The sequence below is a fragment of the Poecilia formosa genome, unplaced genomic scaffold, assembly GCF_000485575.1.
Source record: "Poecilia formosa unplaced genomic scaffold, Poecilia_formosa-5.1.2 Scaffold172, whole genome shotgun sequence".
In the NCBI taxonomy this organism is placed as follows: Eukaryota; Metazoa; Chordata; class Actinopteri; order Cyprinodontiformes; family Poeciliidae; genus Poecilia; species Poecilia formosa.
In genome coordinates this window covers 780,925-808,315 of record NW_006800111.1, presented here as the reverse complement: position 1 = coordinate 808,315, position 27,391 = coordinate 780,925, and the positions used below count along the sequence as shown (strand labels likewise).

At 39.6% G+C, this 27,391-nt stretch overlaps 4 protein-coding genes across 6 annotated transcripts in view; 2 read left to right on the top strand and 2 right to left on the bottom strand.

The window, feature by feature from the left end:
• Positions 1–2,041: 2,041 nt before the first annotated feature.
• On the top strand, positions 2,042–5,972 carry LOC103146993 (tripartite motif-containing protein 16-like). Its single transcript, XM_007565118.1, has 2 exons — positions 2,042–2,124; positions 3,752–5,972. Exon 2 carries the CDS (start codon positions 3,989–3,991, stop codon positions 5,651–5,653), a length of 1,665 nt encoding a protein of 554 aa, XP_007565180.1. The 5' UTR covers positions 2,042–2,124; positions 3,752–3,988; the 3' UTR covers positions 5,654–5,972.
• Positions 5,973–6,641: 669 nt separating this feature from the next.
• dusp12 (dual specificity phosphatase 12) lies at positions 6,642–10,823 on the bottom strand. Its single transcript, XM_007565117.2, has 8 exons — positions 10,622–10,823; positions 9,603–9,867; positions 9,325–9,438; positions 8,929–9,047; positions 8,718–8,817; positions 8,512–8,603; positions 8,214–8,293; positions 6,642–7,002 (listed from the first exon to the last, which is right to left on the bottom strand). Exons 2-8 carry the CDS (start codon positions 9,863–9,865, stop codon positions 6,859–6,861), a joined length of 912 nt encoding a protein of 303 aa, XP_007565179.1. The 5' UTR covers positions 9,866–9,867; positions 10,622–10,823; the 3' UTR covers positions 6,642–6,858.
• Positions 10,824–12,443: 1,620 nt separating this feature from the next.
• On the top strand, positions 12,444–22,139 carry prg4a (proteoglycan 4a). Of its 2 annotated transcripts, XM_016678014.1 has the most exons (16): positions 12,444–12,499; positions 15,751–15,846; positions 15,927–16,030; positions 16,228–16,344; positions 17,208–17,321; positions 17,869–17,928; positions 18,274–18,336; positions 18,592–18,702; positions 18,794–19,018; positions 19,152–19,247; positions 19,319–19,405; positions 19,478–19,617; positions 20,139–20,298; positions 20,450–20,548; positions 20,637–20,771; positions 21,705–22,139. In XM_016678014.1, exons 3-16 carry the CDS (start codon positions 15,955–15,957, stop codon positions 21,899–21,901), a joined length of 1,680 nt encoding a protein of 559 aa, XP_016533500.1. In that variant the 5' UTR covers positions 12,444–12,499; positions 15,751–15,846; positions 15,927–15,954; the 3' UTR covers positions 21,902–22,139. The 2 variants fall into 2 exon arrangements, with proteins under 2 accessions (XP_016533500.1, XP_007565232.1); XM_007565170.2 differs by lacking the exon at positions 12,444–12,499 and having other exon boundaries at positions 15,716–15,846.
• Positions 22,103–27,391, bottom strand: part of tpra (translocated promoter region a, nuclear basket protein) — a 24,193-nt gene continuing 18,904 nt past the window's right edge. For both annotated transcript variants that reach the window (XM_007565114.2, XM_007565116.2), the window contains exons 45-55: positions 26,617–26,835; positions 26,330–26,528; positions 26,069–26,256; positions 25,534–25,605; positions 24,665–24,753; positions 24,418–24,530; positions 24,219–24,317; positions 23,993–24,134; positions 23,803–23,900; positions 22,617–22,706; positions 22,103–22,432 (exon numbers count right to left, since the gene is read on the bottom strand). In XM_007565114.2, coding sequence (XP_007565176.1) covers positions 22,395–22,432; positions 22,617–22,706; positions 23,803–23,900; positions 23,993–24,134; positions 24,219–24,317; positions 24,418–24,530; positions 24,665–24,753; positions 25,534–25,605; positions 26,069–26,256; positions 26,330–26,528; positions 26,617–26,835 — 1,347 coding nt within the window. In that variant the 3' untranslated portion in view covers positions 22,103–22,394. The remainder of the gene's footprint in view (positions 22,433–22,616; positions 22,707–23,802; positions 23,901–23,992; positions 24,135–24,218; positions 24,318–24,417; positions 24,531–24,664; positions 24,754–25,533; positions 25,606–26,068; positions 26,257–26,329; positions 26,529–26,616; positions 26,836–27,391) is intronic.

The following is a 27,391-nucleotide window of genomic DNA, read 5'->3' as shown; positions in this document are numbered from 1 at the left end:
TATTCTTGTTCTCCTTAAAAGCTGTGGCTAATAGTCAAACCACAAAAAAAGATCAACCAAGTATTTCAACAGCATTTGTGAGAGAAAAAAAAATCTGCATTTTCTCTTTCCAAGTACATCTGGTGTCTGAATCACTGAACTTGATTTCATTACCACAATAAGTCAAATGTCAGGTTTATTTGCTGACACTGCTGTAGACATTCAGCACCATAAAACCGGGAGCACTGGCATGGATCTTCAACACTTCTACGCTCTCAAAGTCTGCTCAGATAAACAGATCTAGTTCAGCTAATAAAACACGAGTACATCATGAACTTTCTTTAATTCAATTACATGCACTTGTAATTCATTAGCCCTGCACTTTAGATTTGTCTGCTACAGAAGACAGCAGACAAGATTGTACTGCTATGAATAAACTTGCTCTTGTTCAAACAGCCATAATGTTTGCATCACAATTCAGTAATAAGGTTTTTCTACTTTACTTTCATGTAATATTATTATTCAGTATTTTTATGCTAGCAGTGTTTTTGGCAAATATGTACATAAGCCCACTGCTTTATTTAAAACAACCATACAAAGCAGCTGCAAATGGATTAATTGTATCAGGAGGTTTCCCTACTACATGATTTTGCACCACTCTGATATCCACCGTGACAAGACCAAGACGAGACCAAGTCAAGACCAAGACCGAGGGAAGTCGAGACCGAGTTAAGACCAAGACCAGCACCCCGCGCTACATGACACGATAAAATGTGAAATATGATTGATCTGAAAGATTCACATTCCTATAAAAACAGCTAGATATTAAATACTTAGAGCTGAAATAAACTTAACCAATATTGAAAGCAAAACATCTCTACTACAATCTGCCGTGGTCTCATGCCATCCCTAAAAAGATAATGCCCTGGGCATTTGCCCATATCATTCATGTCAGAAACTACCAGTCTGCACCAGTAAACATAGCGATTAAGGCAATGCACTAACTGTAAACAATGCCCAACTATGAACACTGACCAAGGAGCAACAAGCAAGAAGTAACCAAGCACAAGGCGCTCACCCTGACTGTTCTGACCCTCTCTCCCGCGACATGAAGCAAGGCAGCACACAGTGCTGTAATGTCTGCCACAGGACAGGTGACAAAAACAATCAAAGAGCAATGTGCATGCTCTGCGTGCTCTTTCGTTCTTGTGTTTTAATTATTTGAGAGTTGAATAAATATCAATGTATATAATTAAATAAAAAATAATGATAGCTACTGCAGTGTTTGCAGAGCATTAAGAACAAAGAACAGCTCTTGGTGAGGCTCCAGTGCGATCTTCTTAGTAAAGAGCCGTTCAGAAGAATCGGATTATTCGTGAATGTCACATTACTATATTGCAGACCCTTGGACACAATGTTGTCCCACACATGGGACAACATTATGACTTACCAAACTGCGGTTTGGTAAGTCACGTTATTGCTTGGATTTTAATATTTATGGTTTGCATCCAGTGAAAACAAATGTGTTAACAAATAAACTGGACAGTATGCTGTACATTTATTGATATTTTCACAGTTGCGGTCTTGACTGGTCTTGAAATAAAATCCCGAGTCCTCAGTGCCCAAGACCGAGACCATCAAAAAAAATGGTCTCAAGTATTACAGCACTGGTCACAGCAGAACAAAACTGGAACAAAGTACAAAGATATTGCTGATTAGCTAATGGTTTGCAGGTGTGATAACAAATAATCAGCACTAAGAACTCAGAAAAACCCAAAACAACACAGAACCCTGACATGATTGTAACATGTTAGTCAAGGCGGGTTACTTTCTGGAGGCTTCTTCTTGTTAACAGGGTAGTTCTGGATTTTGAGGAGCTTCTGTTAAAAGGTCATAGGCATAAATCCAAATTAGTTATTCTCATGGGCAGTGGTCCCCAAAGTCGGTCCTCAAGGGCCAGCACCCTGCATGTTTTAGGTCTCTCCCTGGTTTAGCACACCTGCATCAAATGATGGCTCATTAGAAGGCCTAAGAAGAACACTGACATGCTGAAAAGGTTGTTACTACCACCAGGGAGAGAAATAAAACATGCAAGATGCTGGCCCTCAAGGACCGACTCTGGGAACCACTGCTCATGGGCAAAAGGTAACAGCGACTCCATGAGGGGCTAAGAGCCAAGTGGACTTCTGCTGCCTTAAAACATTTAATTTGTGGACCATTAAGCCAGAAGCTGATATTATTTTCAGAAGAAATAGAAATATCAATCCTATTGTTCAGTTGATCTCTTGTGAAATTAATCTCCGTGATCAACTGATATATTTTTATTAATATAACCTAAGATCTGGGTACCATAAAGACATGTCATTTTAAATAATTTATTAATGCATTCAGAAATACAAACCAAAGCTAAACTTAATCTAAAACTGGGGGGAAGAAGCCATGTTGATTTTTTGTGTTCATTTGTTGTCTGTCTCAGTGAAAAGACTGATGCTTCAAAAACACAGCAGAAAACATGTATTTTACCGTCTCCACTAGGTGGAGCCACAGTACACCCTGAAACAGTTTAAAAATGCACTGAAAATAACTTTAACAAGCAAGTTTTTTCAACAAAATTATGCTACTTTCTTTTACGTTTTTAAATGTTTTATCAGACAAATTGGATAAAACATCAAGTAAGGCAGAGTACTTTTCTCTCTCTACCTATGTAATAATTGTATGGACTGTCAATCTAGGATGTAGCTGAAACACCAGGAGTAATTTTAATTTAACTATGAAGCTTTGTGTTAATTGCTGTAATTTTAATTTAACTATGAAGCTTTGTGTTAATTGCTGTAATTTTAATTTAACTATGAAGCTTTGTGTTAATTGCTGTAATTTTAATTTAACTATGAAGCTTTGTGTTAATTGCTGTAATTTTAATTTAACTATGAAGCTTTGTGTTAATTGCTGTAATTTTAATTTAACTATGAAGCTTTGTGTTAATTGCTGTAATTTTAATTTAACTATGAAGCTTTGTGTTAAATAATTGCTGTATTTGATAGTCTCCTGAAAGTAAAACTGTATTTGTTTTTAATATGTTCCAGTCTTAATATTTGGGTATTTAGTTTGTTTAGATTTGACACTCTTGACTTTCCATAGTCAGTTCATTTCTTAGTTTTAAGGCTCTTGTAATTCCCATCCACGTGCTTTTAGTGCTACACTGTAGTATTTTGCATCTCTTTCCACAGACAGTAAATTTACTACCTAGGATTTGTGTGTATTCTTAGGTTTGTTAAAGCATTATCCCACAATTAATTTAATGTTACTTTAAATTTGTTATTAAAAAACTGACAATAATAACTTACTTTGATATCTTTTATTTTCTCTGTTATTTAAAGCTCAACTGTGATTGCTGGATTGCTTTAAATTACTTGATTTTCAACAGGATTTCTAGTCTGTTTTTATTGGAGAACAGAACAACGCAGTTGTAAAACAGTGAGGAACTGGTTTAAGGATAAAGTAACACATTTCAATCAAAAAAAACCTAAAAAGTCTCAACATTTAAAAATGGGTGTTTTGAAGTTTTTTTCTGTCACTTCACACGGATGTGGTCCCAGCACACAACATGTTTCAACAGTTGTGTTGAAACATGAAAAATCCTCTTGGTTTTCTACTTAATCTTGTCACCAAACCAGCATGTTCAAACACTGAAGAGCTGCTTAACTTGTGGGTGTTTACATTTCCTGAATCTTGTTCAATAATGTTCTATAACAAATCTCTCTGATCTTCACAGAGCGGCTGGATTTGTACTGTAAAATCACACAAATGGAGTGTGTTGACCAATTAGGAGACCTCTACTGACAATTGGCTGCCCTAGATTTTAATTAGGAGCATTAACATAACTGGAAACAAATGCATGCCACACTTTTCAAAAACAAATATAGAATAGAAAAAGTTAAAGAGGCACAAACATTGACAGCTTTGTACAGCACTTCATACTGACAGAGCTCTTGCCGCTCCTCCGTCTGGAATGAAGTTTATCTTGATCAAACCTCCGGCCCCTTCAGGCTTCCTGGTTTTAATTCTCCTCGTAGTTCAATCGGCTCACAGAGAGCTTTATATGCTGTCGTGTTTTACTCTGGCTAACATGGCTCATCAGGGAAATCCTGAGCACAATGAGAACTTTTGCTGCATGATCTGTCTGGACCTACTGAAGGATCCGGTGACGCTTCATTGTGGGCACAACTACTGCAACAATTGCATAGAGAAGTACTGGGATGAAAAGAAGCTGAGTGAAACGTACAGCTGTCCTTTGTGCAGACGGAGCAATAGATCCAGGCCTAATCTGGCAAAGAACACCCTGCTAGCAGATGCGATAGAGCTGCTTGGAAAGAGTCAAGCTGCACCTAAGCTTGGTTCCTCTTCTGGACGTGAAGTATCAGATTCTAGAGCCAGAACCGAGTGTAAAACCTATGAAAAGATCGAGAAGAACGTCTGCTCCAATCACAAGGACGAGCAGATGAAGTTATTCTGCCGCACTCATCAGACATGTATCTGCAGCCTCTGCTCAGTGGAGGAGCATAAAGGCGATGACATAGTTTCAGCTAAATCAGAGAGGACTGAGAAGCAGAGAGAGATTCACTCGAACCTCCAGGAGATTCAGCAGAAGATTAAAGACAGAGAAGAAGACATCAAGATGCTTCAGCAGGAAATGGGGACTATTAATGCCTCTGCTGAGAAGGCAGTGAGGAGGAGCAGTGAAATTTTTGCTGAGCTGATCAACCTGTTGAAGAAAAGAAGCTCGGACGTGAAGCAGCAGATCAGGAAGCAGCAGAAAGCCGCCGAGAGTCAGATCAATGAGTACAAAGCGAGACTAGAGACAGAGATCTCTGAGCTCAGAGGGAGAGAAGAGGAGCTCCAGCAGCTGTCCCGCACAGACGATCACGTCCAGTTCATCCACAGGTTCTCGCTGCTGGGAAAACCCGACAAAGCCACAGATTCCCTCAAATTTAAAGAAACTCCTCCGTGTTACTTTATGGATCTGATAGCATCGGTGGCAGAAGCTGGAGGCAAACTGAAGCGCTTCGTTCATGAGGAAACCACAAAGACGTCAGCGATGGAGACGGAGCTGAACGTGGTGATGTCACCAGCCGAGCCCAAGACCAGAGCGGACTTCCTGCAGCGTTCCCAACCGGTCAGCCTGAACCCGAACACGGCCCACAGAAAGCTGCTTCTGTCTCTGGGAAACAAGAGAGTCACGCGTGCCAACAAATTCATAAGTCCCCTTCATCCTGACAGATTCACAGAATGGGCCCAGGCCCTGAGCACAGAGAGCTTTACTGGCTGCTGTTACTGGGAGGTGAAGTGGACTGGGAGAGTTACAGTAGCTGTGGCGACCAGGAGGATGAGCAGAACAGGAAGGCAAAGTGAGTTTGGGAGCAACACGGAGTCCTGGGCTTTGGAGTGCTACAGAGACTGTTTTGTATTCGGACACGATGGAGTAAAAACATGCGTGTCCGGTCCCCAGTCCTCCACGGTGGGCGTGTACCTGGACCACACAGCAGGGAGCCTGTCCTTTTTCAGTGTCTCCGACAGCATGGAGCTCCTCCACAGAGTCCAAACTACGTTTACTCAGCCTTTACACGCCGGGCTTTGGGTTGGTGTTTGTGATGGATCTGCTGCTGAGTTCTGCTAACAGTTTTTACGAGGCATCTTTTCAGGCCTGATGAAAACAGAAACACCCCATACTCTGCTGTTTTTCATAGAAGACTTGGGCTGAAAGTTTTCAGGAGATGGCCGAATGTCTTCCAGGGGAGCAGGTGGATTCTTTGCTAAGCGGGAAAAAAAAGCATGTTTATTTTAAAAAGGAAACAGACGAGGCAGAAATGTTGGTAGTTTATTCATTGACTTAAAGCCAAAATTGATTTAAAGAACAAACTATGCTTGAAAAATGTAAAATATGTTGAAGTGCTTCTACATCTTCATCTTCTACATAAAAAAGTAACTTTGTGTACAAGTCTTCTGAAGATGTTTGATATTTGCAACTCCAGGAGAGCAGGAAGAAATTTCTCAGCACTGATTTCAGAAAACGTCTAACTTTTAATTTGATTATAGGTAAAGGAAAAGAAAATGAAATGTGGATTGAAGCAAAACAGACTTTAGCTGAATCTAAAGCATTGCACCTCTTCTCATTTTGACAACCAAAAACATTTGATGGACTTTATTGGGATAACATATAGTGCATAATTTTACTTTTCTACTAAAAACATTTAAATTATGCAAATGCATTTAGCCCATTTTATTGAGTTGTCCCAAAATAAAGTTTTAGAACGACAATTATCTTCCAAAATCTCCTAACTGATAAACAGAGTCCTCTGCTGCTAAGCTAATGTTAGCAATGTTAAGGCCTAAGAGGTTTATTGGAGAACATTAGTAAACAGACAGCAACTAAGCGGAAGAAGGAGCTCTGGTCGGATGAGATGAACTTTTTGGCAAACAAGCAAAATGCTTTGAGTTTTATAGTTAAATTCTCAGGTAACGATGCTCCTTCAGTTTTGAAAAGAAGTGGCTAAGTTGCAAAACTTGTACTTTTAACACTTTACATCACATTGCTGCTGTAAAGAGATAAATGTCCCATCAATAAGTCAAAGCTTCATTCACACAACTGAAGAAATATCTATATGCATTTACTGAGTGCCACTCCATTTTTTTTTTTAATTTGAATACAAAATTTACAGGTGTATTACATTTACAGTCACATGTAAGCTCAGCAAAGATATTATTCACTGAAAATAGTTCTTATAAATTTTTACATTTTTTGAGATTTTTACATTTTTACCATTACATAAAATGTGAACCATACTAAGATTGGCTCCTGAGTGAGGCATGTGTGTGTGTGTGTTATTTCTCAATGTGAAGCAGCCGGATCTCGTCTACCCTGTTGCGATGCAGCTGGAAGGCGGGCATGACCCAGCGGCCGCACGAACACTGATCTCCACACCAACTGAACGAGCCCAGCTTGGAGCGACATTTTGGACAGAGCAGCTGCACAAACACAGAAACGATGTGGGGGGTTTTTTATGTGAAGTCCAAGGAATGTTATCCAGTCAAAGTTTATTTAAGCAGCACATTTACAACAACCTCAGCTGACCAAAGTGCTTCACAATAATTATATCATAAATAGATAAATAAAATAAGATAAAATGACGTTTGATGAAAACAAAATGCAATAATAAAGTTGGCTGTAAAATGCTAAAACAAAACAAAAAAACCCAGACATACTTAATTTCAGCTGCAGCAATTTCCGCAAAACTCAAATCATGTAATTTTTTTAATTTTTTTATCTTTCTTTCTTTTTCTTCCCTTTTTGAAGCAAAATAGATGAGTTTTCAGTCTGGACTTAAACTGACCTACTGACTGAGAGAGAAGGAGACTTTTCAGTCTGGGTGCTGCACAGAGAAAGCTCTGTCACCTCTAGTCTTCAACCTGGTTTTAGCCAACAGAAGCTGGCTGGCTGACCTCGGGGCTCTGGGTGGAGCAGAGGGCTGCAAGAGCTCACTTATCCTCCAGACAGCTACTGAGTCACATTTCAGAAAATATGTCCCTGTGGTTCAAAACCGTTGCAATAATCTTATTTATACGATGCATAACATTTCAGAAGAGAAAGTTCCTCAAAGTTCCCAGATACTCCAACTGACTTAAAAAAGTTAAATAATAATTACAAAGTGCTTGATTCATATTTAAATTGCATTAATGACCAGAATTTTTTTTTATATATTAAATAATTTTCTTTTTTTTTCTAATCTTTAGATATATGTTTATGTTGTGATTTTGTCTCTGTTGTGTTCTTTGTGAAAGGTATCAATAAAGACTGTGTGTTTGCTCAGTAAAAAGAAGAAACTGTCTCTTCTCACTGGAGTTTTTTACCCACTGAATAAACAGTATAGTGGTCTTTGTGAGATCACTATGCTACTGCAGTGAAAGATTCTTTTTGCACATATTTATTGCATATTTTTACACGCATCACTAAGTTCAGAGTGGAAAACAATGCAATTTATGGTCAAATTAAAAAAATAATTTATGTTCTGGTAAGAAAAATGTTTATACTATTAACTTAGTATGCATCTGATAAATATCTCAAAATGATTCAATATTTTTGGACAATTTTCCTCAACACTTTCTTACTGATGAGAAGTAGACATGTTTCTGTGGTCAGAGCTTTTCTTTCCCCGTGTGTGACTCTAAGGATGCCTTACCTGTCCATTCATAACTCCAAGTAACGCCGGCTCCATCCACTGAACCGGCTCGATGAAGTACGACGTACACTGGACTTCTCCTGGAAAAACACACCACAATTCATGTTAGAGACTAAGAGAGAAAATCCAAGATCAACATGTCCATAATGTCCTGAAACATGGATAATAAAAGCAATTCCCCCCTGCCCCCCAAGTACTACCACTAATACGGAAACCCACTTTGATCAGGAACTAAGACACATCCAGCTTGGTGGCAATGATGCGTATGTTGCATTGTGAAGTAAGAACTGACTCCTACCTGTGAGGTTACTGGGCTTCTTGTGACTGAAGGCCGACGCTCCCTCTCCTACAGAATGACTGAGAATACTGGAGCCGCGAAACAGAGTCCGTCTGAAGAGGAGACAGTGGAGAACAACGCAGAAATAAACATGAGTGAAACTGCAGCTTTAGCAGCAGCAGTTTCACTAAGAAAGCATATTGAAGTTGAATGAAAAGTCAACTTGCCTGCATTTTCTGCATCTGTAAGACAATTCAGAGGAGTTGGAGTGGGCGGGATCACATGCAAAAATTTCCCTGGGCAACTCTGCAGCGCCCTGCTGTAACTCTGCTCAAACAAACAGACCAGGGAGAAGGAACAATTAGAGAAAAAAAAAAAAAAAAAAACACAAAAATGATGATCTGCGTCAAATGCAAGGAGTTTCTCATCTGTGTCTACCCGGGTATTTCTCTGTGACCTTCTGCAGTCTGTACTGTTTGTAGGAAGGACTGGATGGATCCACTTCGCAGTGCATGGCTTCATAGAGATGCAGCTGCTCCTCAAAGCCACTGTTCACCCTGCAAAAACACATCTGGAAACTTAAAACTGGAAGCAGCAAATTTTTGCTCTCATTGTAACACCAAGGAGAGGCACGCCTCTGAGTTCCTATCTGTAACCATAACCTTGACATTTTTGGAGTTTTATACAAGAAAAGTTGTTCACATTGGTTCAATCAAGACAACGAATATTTGTTTGTTCATTTGTGTGAAATTAGACACATGAATTTCATAAGTATTGATCTGACTAAATAAAGTTTTATCTGAGAACAGAGCAGGCAGACTGACAGACACTCACTGGACATCCTGTTTGAGACTTTTCAGTTTGTTGTACGCCTCAGCGAAGCCCAGCTGATGTTTCTTCATCAGATACGCTGTTACGATGGTGGCACTGCGGCTCCGACCCGCCTGGCTGGAACGTGTGTAAAAGCAGTGAATAAAAATAAGAGCAACAGAGAAAGGTACTCGCTGATGTGAGAGTAGGGAGTGTTTGATTCGATTTAAAGAAAATAAGAATCTAATGACAATTCTCAGGAGAAAAGGTGTAGTAATTCACCTTTGACCTCCGACCCTCACCAGTGAACGAGTGCTGCCCCACCCGCTTTAACCGCCTCCTCAATGAAGACAAAACAGGCATCCATGTGACTGAGGAGATCAGACGCGGCTTCATCTAGAACGTCGATCCACTTCCTGGAGAGCTTCCTATCAGCAGGGAGCAGCAGGGAGGGATCCACAGAGTCCACAGACAGGATGTGAGTAACAGACGCAGCGTCCAACGCCTGCCTGTCGTTCAGGTCGCCCGCAGTGCCGATGTACACACCGGCGTCCACCAGCAGCATGACTGCAGAGAGACAAAAACAAAAAGTTGTTGGATCATGTTATTTTTTAGTTGATAGCTTCTTCAAAGACTTATTCTGCTTTTGGCCTCATTCAATCTTGGACCAGATCTGTTATCTTGTTCCAACATCTTTACAATACTGTGGGACTTTAGAAAAATGTGCATTAAATAATGAAACCCATATACTTTTCAGCTACTGAAGTATTTTAATTTGTTCTAAAAACATTTCAAAGCATCTTCAGTGCAGAGAAAAAGAACTTGGACCTTCAACATTCAGTCAAGGAGGTTATTTTTACCTTTGATACGGCATTAAACATGTTTGTTATTTCGTGTGAAAACAAAATTAATTATTAAAGCAACTTTGAACCTGAGTGAAGAATTTATTTCGAAGGTGTAAAATATAACAGAAATCCTAAATAATGTTCATATTTAATGCCCTCTACAAAATCTTGAACTGCAATTTGTTTAAAATGCATAAAAGTAATTTATGAGATTAATCACTTTATGATTAATCCATAATTACTGCAATCACAATCTAAGTGAACTCTTTTACAGCAGTGTGGGTATTTCAGTAAACACATTAAAATGTAAAGCTAAAAGATTACGCAAAAATTATTTTTTGTGCCGATAAACATCTAAAATAGTGAAGTTGTTTGCTAATTTGTTTCAAAGACGTTGCGACGAACTATAAGGATAAAAACTGTAATCTTGAATTAATCACAGTAAACAAGCATGCTGTTTTAGTCTGCCGACCCACCTGATTAACAAAATTATTTCTTTTCCCCACAAAATCTGCAGCTTTCAATCTGGCCTGATGAGCCTTGAGCATAAAATGTTTCGCTTACAGTGGAAGCGAATCTAATAAAGAAAAGTTGAGGCAAATTCAGAAGTAAACGAACGACAGCAGCAGACACTGTGGTGTTTGGTTCGTCGCTTAAAGAGTACGGTCGGAAACATAAGAACGTACTCTTGCGTTCCGGTTTTCTGTGGTTTCCTTTATTTCGGGAAAATCCTCTGCTCGGAATAAATAAATAAATAAATAAATAAATAAATAAATAAATAAATAAATAAATAAATAAATAAATAAAGGGGACAGCAGTATGTATTGATAATTATATTATTGTCTTTAGACAAAAGTATTTTCATCTGTCTCAAGGCTTTCAATCTATCTGACTGATAAAAGTCTGTTAGTCTGGAAGGGTAGGTTTTCTTTTTTAGGGAGACACATTTGAATGAAAAGAATCAAACATATTTTACAAAAGAAGGTTTATTCTCACAATACTAAAACCTCAGTTGTTATCTGAATGATTACATTTCAAGTAGAATCAATAACTGAACTATTAGCAATCACACTAATCTGACAATTAATTAACTAACAAGACATAACAGACAAACATGCAATCTAGATACCTACAAGAAATTCTGACAAGATTTGAAAATGAACATTCAGGTTTTCTTTAGTTGATAAAAGACCAAACAGCCCGTCCCTGTGGAAAGGTAAACTCATGAACAAACTAAAAAAATAAATGCATCACTTGGATTTCTAAATACCTCACTCAACTTCAGGAAAGTTTAGAAAAGACATGTTCCAACTAGAGATTCATCCATGTTTGTATAATTTTTTCTTTTGTTTGCATGTGTCATCTGATTTATACATTTTACACAAACTATTTCTGGTCAATTTATCTGGTCAATAATTCCTAAATCAAACTAAAAAAAAATCTTAATGTGATATTTTTTCTCACTGAATAAATGTTTTAATAAAAGTTTGATTGTTGATGTTTCAGTGACATGCTGAATGCAATAAAATATGTTTGTCATATATGTAATACATATATGTATGACACACAAAAAAAGATGTTTTGAAAAATGTAAAGTAGTAAAATGCTGCATAAAACTACATAAATATAGTTAGAAGCTCATTTTCACAGCCAATAAAACAAAATCTTTTTAAATTAAAAGAAAATCTATAAAAACACACCAAGAAGAGATTTTTTTTATTGTGTTTTGTAATTCTTGTTTAACTGGGCAAGAATAATAAATTAGAAATAAAGTTATAAAATAGGAAATTTTAAATAAAAACGGTTGCAGTGTGCTCATTTCATGAAGTCATTAGTAAACATAAAAAAGGGTCATTCTTTCCACACTGGCAAAATAAAACTTCACCATGAAAGTGACCTCAACTATAAAACCAAAGAGCAGAAACAGGGAGGAAGATACCAAGAACATTAGGTAATGTGCGTGTTGAGTCCATCACAGAGTTACTACCTCTGAAACTGAATGAAGTAAGTTTATGGTTATTCTGTCGACTCCTATTATAGCAGCTACAGACACAATGAGGCACATTGTGTCTGCAGTGAACAGTCTGACTTTGTAGTTCATTTTGAAACAATTAAATTTGCTTCTTCTTGTCATGTTTCTCACTTTTAAACACACGATGGCTGTCTGGTTTGCTGTCTCTTGACACTTAGAACATGTGTGGTGCTCTGAACCGCCCGCCAGCCTTCGACCCACAGTCTGTAAATGGTCATAGTGTGGGGTGTTAATAAAGTTTTATGAGCTTCTTTAATCTGACCGCCTGACCAACACAGAACAACCCTGCTGGGACTACACCCCTCCCAGAGCGCTTATTAAGGTATAATTAACTGCGAGAAAGGAAGTATACGAAGACAAACACAGAGAAAACACAGTGGAGTTCAGCAGGTGAACAGGAAATAAGTGGGTGTGTTTGTGCGTGTTTGTTCTGTTGACTCGCACTGATTGCGCTATTGCTCTACCAGATGCACAGTTGCACAATTTTAAGCCATTCGATATAAAAAGTTTCGAGATTTGACCAATTTAAATTCTCTGTGTGCAACTGTTGCCAACAGCTACAGTGTTTATTTCTCATAAAGGTTCACATTTATACTGTATGCTAATTAAACTATTCAGGGACCAGTTAGTAACTATGTGTGATCTCTCACTGTTTAGGCAGGAAGCACGAAAACATTGTTCATTCTTAAACAGAAATGGTCTGAAATCATGCCTATAAAATGTTGTCATCTCTAATAAATTAGTATATGTGCTACGACGAGGCTCAGATTAAAAAAAGCCTTTCATACAGCTTGCGTATTTGTTTTTTGTAAAAAAACTTAAAAATAAATGCATCTCTATTGGTGTAGCAATACCTCACAAACACCATCAGAAATATATTCTGTGTTGAATTAATTTCATTTTAATTATTTCTGACACTTTTCATAATAATTGTGTTATGTACTTACTGTTGGTATTGACTGTATTTATTGACAAAATTTAGGTAGCTAAGTCATTCTGACCATGTTTGTAAAACCTTGGTTTTCAGCAAGACAAATTACTCATTGTCCAGATAAGGCAGGAAAATTAGCCTGTAGGCACATTTACAAAAAGATGTTAATTATTCTTTCTCAGCCAAATAAATTAAATGCAAATTAATTCAAGTGTGTACTTAAACATGTCTTTGTGGCCAAACCAAAATACATCAAGCGGTGATCAGACTTGATCATAAATACATCATTTGCTTTTGTTATGTCCGTCGAAATGAACTATATTGATGAATGCCAAATACTCAATTCCTATTAAACTGAAAGTCCTTGATTCATTGCTTGAATTGTTACAAACAAAAATGTTGAAATAGCTGTCGAAATCTGTTGAGCAAATTTTAACAGTTTCTTTTTTTTAATCTTTCATGAAAATGTCTCCCAACCTCAGTTTTAATGATGATATTGTTTAGCCCTTTCATGCATGAATTATGATCCTTTGTGTCAGGATTTCTTCCATTTTTCCTTTTATTTCCGTAAGGCATAAAAAAGTAGGAAAAAAATTTAATTTGTTTTTGTTTTTATTTTTATTTTTTTAGGTGTTCAATTGTAATTTTCTCCAAGTACAAAGTTGTTCTTTGAAAAATACATCAGTAGTATTGTTCTTAGAGATTATCTCATGTCACAATATTTGTTTTTTACCTGCAAGAATTGACCACAGTAGAAGGAGGGACTGGGTCGGCCATATAGGATTTAACAAAAATAATTTCTTGCATTTGCAGCTGATGGCCAGTAGTTGATGGTGCATTTTATGATGCATTAGTGTCCACTTCAGTGGTCTGTGTGCATTTATGACATAAAAATTCACAAGAAGCACAAGAAAATGGCTTTTAGACAGCTGTCCACTGCAGTGACCACTATGCATGAAAGGGTTAGTTGTACTCAGAGGGCGCTTCTAACCGTGAATAAATTTGTACTTTTATTTTCTGCAAAGTAGAAATGTGAAACATACGTATTCAGCATCTTTCACTCAATTACCTCACCTACTGTAACCGTAGATTACCATGTAAGATGATGGATGGATGGATGGATGGATGGATGGATGGATGGATGGATGGATGGATGGATGGATGGATGGATGGATGGATGGATGGATNTTTCATGAAAATGTCTCCCAACCTCAGTTTTAATGATGATATTGTTTAGCCCTTTCATGCATGAATTATGATCCTTTGTGTCAGGATTTCTTCCAATTTTCCTTTTATTTTCGTAAGGCATAAAAAAGTAGGAAAAAAAATTAAAAAAATTTGTTGTTTTTATTTTTTTTTTAGGTGATCAATTGTAATTTTCTCCAAATACAAAGTTGTTTTTTGAAAAATACATCAGTAGTATTGTTCTTTAGGGGTTATCTGATGTCACAATTTTTTTTTTTACCTGCAAGAATCGACCACAGTAGAAGGAGGGACCGGGTCGGTCGGCATGCTTTTTTGTCTGTCGGCCATATTGGATTTAACAAAAATAATTTCTTGCATTTGCAGCTGATGGCCAGTAGTTGATGGTGTATTTTATGATGCATTAGTGTCCACTTCCGTGGTCTGTGTGCATTTATCACATAAAAATCCACAAGAAGCACAAGAAAATGGCCTTTAGACAGCTGTCCACTGTAGTGGACAGCTGTCTGGACTATGCATGAAAGGGTTAGTTGTACTCAGAGGGCGCTTCTAACATTTGCCGTGAATAAATTTGTACTTTTATTTTCTGCAAAATAAAAGTACATATGTATCTTTCACATATGCCGAATATGTGAAAGATACATATTCGGCATCTTTCACTCATTTACCTCACTTACTGTAACCGTAGGTTACCATGTAAGATGATGGATGGATGGATGGATGGATGGTGCCAGAGTGAAACTATAATCAGTCAATCTGTCAGACAGCTGGATAAACTTTTAAAAACATTTTTTTTGTGTGCATGTTGACTTCCGCAGATGAGACGGAGGAAACCTAAAAGAATCAGTTGGTCTGCTGCATAAAGCCGTCGTCGTCTTTGTTGCCCCGTTACATCAATTTCTCATTTCACGCTCCTTCATCTCACCCCTGCGAAAAGCCAACCTCTCCGAGACGATGTTTACGACCTGAAAACTGAGATGAACAATTGAAAGTCCCCTACAAAAATGTTCAAAAACAAATTACTTCCGTTTTGGCTCCGGTTCCTCGTTATTTAAACTGGTTGGTTAATGGAAATTTCAACCCAAGGGCAACAGGTGGGAGTGGGATCCTACGTAACTAGAGACCTCAAATGAAAAAGATGAAGGGACTTCATTGTTTTTATTTGTAAAGCAAGATGACAAGGAGATTTACAAGCACCTCAAAGGTATTAGATTGGATTTAAGACGTGTCCCAACAATTTTGTTATATAAATACCAATGAAAGTAATTAGAGGGATTTGAAATAACTTACTTTCTGCTCACCGTCTAGAAGCAACTAATCAAGCGTAGGAAGCATTACTGGCAGCGTAGGACGTTTAAAAACACCTAGAGAGTTTTTAATGAGTCTGAGGGTGTAGCATTAGTGTGTTTGTGATGCTAATTAAAAGTGTCCTGTGTCAGTGGCTTTCCAGATCCAGATGCGTCATCCTGTTCCTCATATAAAAGTCCGACAGTCTGACCCAGTGACAGAAGGAGGAGAGAAGCGATACAAAGGAGGTAATTTACGGTTACTGCTTTCCTGCTATCACTTCCTTCCTCATGTTGTTATAATTTATGTGTCCTTATCGTTGTTCCAGTCAGATTTTGTTCTAATTAAGACCCAATATGGAGAAGATGATGACCAAGCTGAGGTTTCTGCTGCTTTGCCTTTTTGCGACCTATGCTGCTGCTGCTGCACCAGGTAAGGTCTGACACTTTCACAGGACTGAACTTGGCCTTTCCGATGTTTAAAAAAACCAAAAAGACATAAAGAGTCTTTTTAGATCTAATATTTGTCTGCGCATCATGTTTCCTAATATTATCTGCTTATAATTTATCTTGTTATGCTATTTCAGGACTTTCCAAGATGTGAATTACATTTAACTTTGTTGTTTTCAGGCAGCTGCGTCGGCCGTTGTGGGGAGGTTTTCACAAGAGGTCAGCAGTGTACCTGTGACTTCAGCTGCCTGCAGCACAAAGAGTGCTGCCCTGATTTCCTGGCTACCTGCACCACCAGTAAGACACTTACTGCATCCAGAGCACTTTTCTTTTCCTTTTTTTTTCTTTTTTCTTTTTTGCACACGCCAAAGTAAAATTTATAGTCTAAATGTATGGACTTTTTTCAGTATATTGTATCATGAATATGAATGTCGCATCTGGATCTGACTAACATTTGATGTTGGGTTCAATTCCTTTCTGTCTTCCCATCTCAAGATGGAAGTTATATGTAAATAAACGTCACAAGATTTTCTTAAATTGTTATTGACCTTCTTTTCGGCTGAAAACGTAACTAATCTGATTGATATTTTATGTGAAAAGGCTGTTATTTTAACTGAAGACAGCCAAACTTCTTTTAACAAGTTGTTTTAGTTTCCTTCAGTCTTGTTGCAGTTAATTTATTTTAACTTTTTATTGTTAGTTTTCTGTGGTTACAACTTTTTGCCAGTTTCTGCTGATTTCTTGTCCGCTCATCTAAAAATCTCCCCAACCTCTTTGGGATTTCCTAAATTAATATTTCCTCCTTATATTGTGTTTATATATTTCTGCATATTGACTGAAGGTTTTCACTACTATTTTAAACAGCTGTTTCTATTTCAAACTATTTAGACTATAAGTTAGTTGTATTAATTGACTGTTTTATTAATTTTGTAGATTTTTTATATTAATGTTTAAATTTTTCACAGTACTCTTCCTATCCTTCCTTTTGGTCCTCTTCCTTCAAGTGATCATTTTAGAGGCTTCAATATTTGTTTCTTGATCAGAATAACATTTTTCGATAACCACTGAAAATTTGATCTCATAACATGTTAGTTAAATAACCATTCAACCCAGCTGACTCAGACAGATGGGAGCTGATCCGTGTTTCTGGGTCTTCTCAGCTCCGTCGTGTCGGGGCCGCTGCAGTGAGACGTTCAGGAGAGGTCGGACGTGCGACTGCGATCCGCTGTGCGTCCAGTACAACACCTGCTGCCAGGACTTCCAGCTGCACTGCGGTGGGAACCTCCTCATATTCCTTTGGGGAAAAACTCTTCATAATCCTCGAACTTTTTTTTTTTTAACATAAAATTTATTTTAGCACATAGCAGGAAGGTATGAGGAAAATTATTTTTTTTCTGTTCTGAAGACTTCACATATAAATTAGAGAACGTTAGTGGCACAATAAAGACAAAGCAGACAGTTTGGAGGAAGGTTGCATTGGCAAGACATGGCCATTGAACAGGCCAGAAAATAAAAAAACATTATTCAGAGAAGGAGCCCAGAGGCCTGCAGTAACTCTGGTGGAGCTGCAGGGATCCACAACTCAGGTGGAAGAAACTGCAGACAGAACCATTTTTTGTTGTGCACACAACAAATCTGGTCTTCATGGAAAAGTGGCAAGTAGAAAGTTAAATCCCAACAAAAATCACTGATGTTTGTGGCTGGATGGGCCAAAATGTGAAGAGGTATCGATACTTTTGCTAGGAATTGTAAACTCATGCTGCCGAATGATTAGTGATGAATTAGCAAAATTTTGTTAATATGCTGCTTTTGTCTCCACAGATGCCGCTGTGAGCGTCCCACATCATGGAGGCCCCCAAACTCTGAGGACCACAGGCTCCAGTTAGCAGAAATATTTATGATGGCGATAGTTTTACAAATAAAAATAAAAATACTTTTCTATCAGCCATTAGTTTGCAGGTTTTTCACACACAAAAAAAGAATTGGGATTCAAATTCTTAATTATTATCTCCCAATACTTTGCAAAGTCTCACACTGACAATATATATAGGACATGTTAATGCAGTCAGACGATGTTCAGAGAAACAAAAGCATCAATTCAGAGAACTGACAAAAACACATTTTTGTAGAAATGTCAACCCTGAATAAAGAATAACAGTGGTTCTTACTTAACATGTTACATCTACCAAATCACCTACTTGTGTTTTGTTTTCTCATCTTTACCAGAAAACAGGAACCCAGACAGGAGTCAGCACAATTCCAACAGCGAGAGTGAGGAACGGTACACAGGTAGGTCGATGCAATAAAAAATGGCTTAATATTTTTTTTATAATTAAACTTAATTTCAAGTTTAATTATAAACTTGAAATAAAAAAAATGAAGTTGTGCTTATCCTATCACCTGAAGTGAATCTGTTTTATAGTCAGAACAAATAGTCTAACAGGAAAAGGAGAATTCATTGTGCGAACATTTTGAGAGTTAGCCACATCAGTCAGAACACGTTTCTATGGTGATCAACGCTGTGTTGTTCGTTAACCTCTAAAGGAAGAGGTGGGCGTTGTCCTCAGTACCCGGGAGGTCAGTGTTCAGGAAGGTTTGGCCCCACAAGCCCTCTGCCAACTGGCTCACTGGGCTCCAATCCTCCTGCTGTTCCAGGTAAACATCTATAAGTCTAACTCCTTTCAATACTTATAATTGAATCTTGGATCAGAGCTTAAAGATATTTTCATTTCTTCCCGTCTTGCAGGTGATGGTAACACCGCGGTAGGCCCGCTGCCCGGTCAAGTGTCTACCTCTCTGGGTGGGACTCATCAGCTCTCAGCAGTTCACCTGCCCCGGCCCAGCAACGGTGCTCCGGTTCTGGATGGCAGGGTTCCTGTTGGCTCCTCCACCAATGGAGCTGAAGATGGGAAACTAAACGTCCATCTGGTGATCGCCCCAGGCGGCCTCAATCCATCTGGGCCCAGTCAAGGTAAGTTCACATAATTGATAGATTTTTCTCTCACTTTTACTTCTTTGTGGTTTAATAGTCAATGCAATTCGCTTTTTATTGGTAAAAAAAATTGGTAAAAAAAATAAGCACTCTGCTCTTTTATTCTCATCAGGAGGTCCAGCTCAACCCAGACCCAGCACCCTGCTGGATGTGGCCCAGGCTTTGGGTCTCTCTGTTGGACAAAGAGTCCCTGAAGGACCTGGGACAGGTACGGTTAGTGATCTTATCGAGGCGTCTCTTTTTGATGGGATCTCGCTAATTTTGCATGCTTTTGTGTAGGACTCATGTCGAATGCCGACCTGTGCAGTGGATCCCCCATCAACGGACTGACCGCTCTCGGCAACGGCACCGTACTGATATTTAAAGGTCAGCTGTCTGATCATCAACAGGTGAGTTCAGTAATTGTGGATAAAAGTGTGTAAAGCGTGTGTGTTGCAGGCAAGTTGTTTTGGGCCGTCGACTCCGTCGGAGGCTCCATTGGTCCTCCGCAAAACATCAGAGACACTCTGGGGGTCTCGTCACCCATCGATACGGTCTTCACACGAATGGACTGCAGTGGAAACACCTACATCATCAAGGTATTAAACTCAGATCGAGGTAATCCCATCTAACATCCCGTCAGGCCTGGAGCTCACTGGATGTCTCAGCTGAATCCAACACCTTGGATGAAAAACCTATTTTAGCATGTTTGATCGTGACAAGGGGTCTCCTATGAATATTTAATTTGATTCATTAAATTAAAAATAAGATTCTCAAGGAGGGTTATGAATCAGAAAAGAGTCCAGTCTGGATTATAAGTTCATATTCAGGCAGGAGGAATAGTACAAAATACGACTTGTGTATTTTCTGCCTTAGACAAATACTGTAAAATATATTACCAAAGCTTAACATCAGAGTTGTTTAGCACTGCTGAAAGCCAAGTAGCAAAACAATTTGGCTTTAAAGACCTTATCCGACCTCAGCCTTTTTTTTATCACTACATTCTGCCACAAACTAGACATTCTTAACACGTGACCCAAATTAAAATAAGTTTGACAGACCAGTCAGTTTACTTCATGATGATGGGAGTTTTTCCATCAGCTCTTTGTCCGTTGCCCAGGGAAACCAGTGCTGGCGTCTGGATGAGAACCTGATGGTGAAGCCTGGCTACCCGAAACCTTTGACCTCTGAGTTTCCAGGTCTGACGGGTCCCATCAGCGCTGCTCTGGTGGTGCCGGCCACCAGGAACAGACTGGAGACCATTTTCTTCTTCAAGCCGGGTGAGCAGGAAGCAGCCGCTCACTGACAGGATCTAACAGATTTAAATCTACGCGTCGTCATCTCCAGATGACGATACGACAGATGGAGAGTATGTCTGGTTTCAGACAGCGACTGTTTTGGCTTGTTAAAACTAATGTTGTTTCTGTCTAGGAGACATAATGCAGAGGTTCACCGTCCTCCCAGGCAGCTCTGCGTCCTGCAGGGACAAACCAAAAAGCTCCACGCTGAAAAACTTTGCCCAACAGGCCGGTCAGTAAAACGGATATTTTGATGCAATCATGTAAAGGAGATTGCATCCGTTTTGCTTAAATCCGCTCTCATGCCGTTTGCATTTCAGCCGCAGACGTTCTTCTGAGCGGGGAGATCAACATCAAAGTTTCTCTGACGGGCTTCCCATCCCCCGTCACCTCCGCTCTGTCCATGCCCGCTCCGCAGAGCACCAACCCGTACCAACTCTTCGTCTTCTCTGGACGTAAGTACCAGTCCGATCCGGATTATAGACCATGAGTCCTCAGCAGTCTTCACACCCCTGGATTTCATTTTACAATTTGTATTTCAAAAAGTTTCACGTAACGGACCAACACAAATTAGTGCACAGCGTAAGTGGAATGACAATTTTAAGTGGTTTTCAAAACTGTTTTATACATAAGAGCATGAAAAGTGTGGCATGCACTTGTTTCTTCAAGTATCCCAGGTAGAAATGACTTTTACTGTAATTACAGCAAATCTTTTGCGATACATCTTTACCAGCTTTGCATATCTAGAGTCTGGGAACGTTCTAGAAATTAACTTGGACTCAGATAGGATGGAGAGCATCTGCAAAAATCAATTTACATGGTTGCCACAGATCATGATTTAGGTTAAGACTTTGACTGGGCCGTTCTAACATGAACAAGCTTGTTTCATTGAAGCACCGGCTCTGTGATCTGGGTAATTTTTGAACTTCGTCAACTGATTCTCCCACCATAGCTGTGGATCTCTGCAGCTCCTCCAGAGCAACCAGGGGAGTTTGCTGCTATAAAGCAATAAATCATATGATAAAAACCCTGATTTGTATTTTTTTGTGCTTGTAAAACAGAGAAATTGACTGGGTGGAAATAAGTTTCAAGACACCGTCATTTAAAAGCAGCGAAGTGCAGTATTCACTGGAACATCATCACAAAAAAATCCTTTATTTGCTACAAGGATTCAGAGATCAGTACTTAAAAACAAATAATAGAGATAAAAAAAAGTGAATATTGAAGGTTTATAATCTAAAATAAATGGTGTAATGTGATTTGAGAATAATACTGTGAATTTTTCACTTTAAATTTAAAGTGTTGCATGCCCATTACGTTACCTTTTTCAAATTTTACATCATATAATCAGTGTATGTGTAATCCTGAACTCTTTGTTGTCTACACAGCTCTCTATTTCAGAGTCCAGATCACAGGAGACCTGCCGGTTCTGGTCAAACCTGACCCCCCCGCCTCCCTCACGCCTCCGCCCAACCCAGTCCTGAGCCCTCTCGTCATGGCGACCAACCCTGCCAACCCAGCAGGTCAGAACCAGAACTCCCCCCACCCGACCAACTCCATCAGGTTCTGGTTGCGCTGCCCATAGGTGCCTCCAGTGGAGAACGCTGGTTTCCTGCGTCAAGATACGTCAACAGGATGTTCTTAAAGAAATGCTTTTTGCAGTAATTCACTGCTTTTCAACACTTTAGATGATGTAAAAGTTGTCAAATTTGAACCATCCGATTTTCCGTCTTTCTATACAGCATCTAAGGACTATTAGAAGAGAGTCTTCACATGACATTGCTGCTATTTGTTATTCCACTTTATTCTTAAAAACACCTGCAGAATAGGCTCTAACAGAACAAAATAAAAAACAAATCAGGACAAATTACACCAAACCTCACTGGATTTTACAATCAAACATGTCTTATATGAGAAAAGACAACCTGTTACGTCTCCTATAAAATTGTGACAACTGATTTTTATGTGACCTTCAAACCTTTTGAAACATTGAAGTTAAAGTTTTTTGTTTTTTTTTATGTCCTCAACGGATAAAGATGAATCTGCAGGTAAGATCAGCGACAGGCCACACCCCCTTTTCATGTGGCTCCGCCTCTTCCTGCTCGAGAAAGTCCTCCTAAAATGAGAGATAAAAACCTTTTTGACTAAACGGACCCATGCTGTGATTAAACATGTTCATGTCATATATGCTGCTTGTTGCACATCAATAAACTGCTTTATCATTCTACTCTTGAGTCACTGGAGTTTAATTATAACACAATCATGAAGCAGAAGGTTAAAAAGGCGTCGGTTCTCCTTACCTGTGCGACTGAGGAACCGTCCTCTGCCTGAGAGGATGCCCGTCTGACGCTGGCTTGTTACTGAGCGAGGCTGACTGTCACTGCTGGTGTCTGGTTAAACAAACAATAAAATCAGGTGATTTTACTGTTAAATAATGATGATGGACTACAAGCTGCAACATCAAACCTGTTTAGATAGTGAGGGCATCAAGTGGTTAATAGATCGATCAAGTGTATTTGTATGCCACATTTCAGCAGTTCAATGTGCTTTACATCATAAAAGCACAAAAATACAAAGTCGTAGGACACAGTCCACAATTGAAACATTATATTTTGACAAGTGAAATGGTTACACATCAGAATGTTTCAAACTCCTGTTTAAGTGGGAAGATTATGCTCCGGGTGAACATTTTGGGGGAAAAAATGCCCCTTCAATAATGGATGCTGGTGAATTTTGCAGAAATAAATGGACAACATTCAGACAGGAGACGAACAAACCCGACGTGAGCCTGTATTACTGCATGATGTCCTGGCAGGTTCAGTAATCCACGCTTTTAACTCATCTCTTCACTGCCTGCCTTTTACTCTTAAAACAGCAGCTATTAAAGCTGCCAGAAGTAATTAATTTGTGACATAAATGTTGCTAATTTTACCTAAAGACGGTGACATGAGGTGTAAAGTGAACATTAATGGTCATGACTGTCGCATTGGGTTCTTGTTATCCCAAACAGAGTTCGCTTTTACATGACGAAAAGCTCATGTGACTGGAGGCCATTTTTTAGCTCCAGCATCAACGTTGAGGCATTAACAGAGTTTAATTGTTTGTTGGCAAGGTGCTTCAGACCAGTAGACTTATAATTCATCAGTGCTGAGTGGAGACATGCCACGCTTTAGCTTTTTGGAAAGGTTTTTACTTTTAACCCTGGAGAGATACGGTGTGTGATTGCTGCATAACAGACAGGTGTGTAAGGGCGATTTGATCATCAGACTTCTTGTACAAACTGATGGCAGATTTAAATCAATCACAGAATCGGTGAGTGAGGATGGGATTGCAGCTGTTTTATTATATCGAGCTTTACATGTTGCAAACAGCAGCACCTCTTGGTTGAAACCTGAGGAGGCTTAAATAATGTAAACCACAGTAATCGAGAATTTACAATCCAGGCCATGATTTAAGATTAAAGGATTATTGAACGGAGTAAATTACCAGGATCTTGACTTGTAGACGGCAGGGAGGCATCATCGTGCTGCTGTCCTGTTGACTCCATGACCATCTGGCCGTCCAGAGAAACGTCAATATCTGGACTGAATGCAGATACGAAAACGTTGGAGCTTCCATATTTTCCCCTGATTTAACACACTACATAACATAATGAATTCCTGCATGAGATCCTCACCCGTCTCCTTCCTGCTCCATGAAAACCTCATCTCCATCATCTGCAGCAGCAGCCATCCCAGTTGAGGCGGTTACCATGGGAACCGACTGGGAGGCCAGGTTGTCGCCACTGTCAGAGGGCATGTTCTCTGTAAAGACCGTCACTGAGGGAAACAAGAGTGTTAGCAAACAGGGGCATGCCAAAGAAACAAACAAAAAATAAATAAATAAGGTATGCGTCGGCTCACCTGGTGCAGCCACCTGTAAAGGTGTGGTAGGGACACTCCTCCCTCCGCCATCTTCATCATGAGCAGCCAGGAAGAGAGGAGACTCATACATCCCCAAGCCTACATGTACAAAAGCTTTGTTTATAGATGACATTACCGCTAATAGGTTGGTGAAGTCTGTGTGTGTGTGTGTGTGTGTGTGTGTGTGTGTGGTTTGCACCTCCTTGCGACGCCAGCTGTCCCAGGTCCGAATGTGAAGCTGATGCCTGCTGCAGCAAATCTTCTGGAGGCCCGAACCTGAATCTGGTGGAAAGACCTGCCACCTGTGGAGAACTGAGGAGTTAAGGGCAGAGAACACGGTTAGCTTTCGTCATTCCCACACTACTGGAAAGGAAGGAGAATAAATGAGCGCAGCGCCTGCAAAGATTCCTCCATGGGAAGAACAACAGGATGTGTATGACTCTTACTGTATAGCCTCGGCAAAGCCATCGGTGCGGTGTGGGACCACCAGAGTGGGAGTACTGGGAACCATTCTGTCATCGTCATCAAAGAACGGCTGTAGAAACACGCAGACATGCTTGGTTGACTTTACCTGCTCAATAAACTTCACAGGAACTGATCAGCCATGAGATTTTATCCTCTGACAGAACAAGATACAACATGACGTTCTGCCAAGAAGGTAAGACATTACAAGTCAGAGCTTAGTAGTGGGGAGTCCAACAAAAATCATCTGAAGAAGCTATCGATGTGTAATTTTTAAAATAATTTAAGCACTGATTGTATTGCCAGATATATTGGCATATCTGAAAAGTGAGTTTTTATGTGATTCTCAGCATTTGAGGGCCTCCAAGTCCTTCCACATAAAAGTGTGTAATATGTAGAGTATGTGTATTGGGATGAGGTGTTGTACAGCATCAGAACTGAGTTAATATCTTAATAATTATTAAGGTCTGATTAAATGTTTATAAGTGCCCCCTGGTGGCTTGAATAATTATTTCCAAATTATATAGAAAATAGTTTAGAAAAGAGCTGGAGTCACTCCAAGCATTAAGCATGTAGAGATGATTGAAAGTTCAATACGGCAGACAGAGTGTCTGCATAAAGCAGCATGAGATCAAATTTATATTCTATATCTGCTGCAACATTTGTGTTGTTTGCTTTTGGTGCTGAAACAGTGGTTTACATGTGCTGCCAGACTTTAAGTGCCAATGCCTAAAACGGTAACTTCTTCCTAAATGTAGCAACTTTCTATGCTTGTTCCTTCATTAATTAAGCTGAATGTCAACTGTAAAGTCAATCAGACTAGTAATATAGTCAAACATGATCATTTTCTTACCATGGAGGCTAATCCAGGAGTTAGTTGAGGTCCACGACCCGATGATGGTCTACGAAGTTGAGAAGGCTGTCTCTACAGAAGAAAACGAGACGAAAAAGCAGACATTTCTATCACAGGAGTGTAGATGTGTTTATTGAAAACTAAATTAGAAATTTATATCAGAAAGCTCCAAAATTAACAATGTTGTGATTGCAGCAATTCCCATTCTAGCAGCAATATTTTGATTGTATTTTTATTTAAATGCAGTATAAACTATTGCTCTTTAACATGATAGTGGTGTAATCTTCTAAAATAAAGCAGCTGCTTTGCAGAGTGAAAGTTAAACTCGTATAAGTTTAAAATACTTTTATCGCGTCATCGCAAGTACTTCAGGACTTGGAAGATGATTTAAAACATTTGAAGAGCTGGAAGGAGTGTTTTACTGTTCCCTTTAGTAAAGAAACAAACACACCACTGACGGTGCGTACTCCAAACAAAACCTCCTGTTACACAAGTCAAACCTTTGTTAATATAGAATAACAGCTTTTGGTTTTACCTGTGTGTGGGGGGGTCCCAGTTCAGGGGCCGGAGCCTGGATGAAGAGCCGGGGTGACGGCCTGCGCGGCTGGGAGAGGCGGGGCATCAGGGAGGAGGAGCAGGGCGAGTGTGCAGAGGAGCAGGCTGGAGGGTGGTGGAGGTAATCCCTAGCAGATCCGAGATCTGCTCCCCAGCTGGTGCCTTCTCCTGAAGGAGACGGCGACTCGGTTAGGTGAGGTCACAGGTGTGCAGGAAGCGGTGCTGCGGGCTTTGGGCTTACCGCTCTGTGAGGGGTCAGCAGGGCGCTGCGAGCTGGAGGGGGCGCCACTCGCATTCTCCTCAGCGTTGGAACCGTCTGAAGGAGCGGCTTCCTCTCTCTCATCTTCAGCCTCCTGACTCTCCTCGTTGTGCTCCTCTCCTCCTCTCATCCCGCTGTCAGCAGCTCCATCATCATCTTCTTCGTCGTCGTCGTCGTCTTCCTGAGACAGCGATGAACAGAGAAAGTCAGTAGCCGAGACGTGTGTGCATCTAAAAAAAAACACTAATTGGTCAGAAAAGACGACAAACCTGATCTACTCCTGCTTCCTCTTCATCCTCTTCTTCGTCTTCATCCTCTTCTTCCACTCTCTGGTCCCCGTCTTTGCTCTCCCTGCTCTCGCTGTCGGTGTCGATCACGATGACGTCTCGAATTAAAGGCAAGCCCTGGGAGCCCTGGTCAGACGGGACGGACTGGGAAACTCCTTCGTCCTCCTCAGAAAACGCCTGGAAGGCTTCCTCTGGCAGCTCCTGCACAGCAAACACGGACTAATTGAAACACATTCATGTATATAACTTTACAGTTTCTACATGTAACAAAATCGAAGGGGAAGCTTGGACTTCATGCTTTCTCAGTTGTTTTCATTCAGGTTCGTAGTATTTGTTAGATTTTTTTATATATATATACATCTGTGTGACGCTTCTGCCTCATTTGCTCATTTGTGTAAATGAGGCACACTCTATTTATTAAATTAATGTATTATTTAAAATGTGAAAATTAATCTGTCCAAAAAAAAACAACAAAAAACAATTAAATAGAAGTATGACCTTAATATACAGTATGTGTAAAACCTGCTAACAGGTTATTATTTCCAAGCTGTTCTCTTAATTTGATAAATGAACTTCATCAGGATTCTAATTTTTGAATATGACAAGCAGATGCTTTTCGCAAAAATAAAAAGAACGTCTACAAAATGCATTATTTAATGAGGTCCTATCTGATGCAGGGTTTCGTTTCCCCCAGTGTATTATAAGCCTGGCAGGCCACCAGGCTTTATTTGAGCCCCCACCAGGTTAAGCATTACTT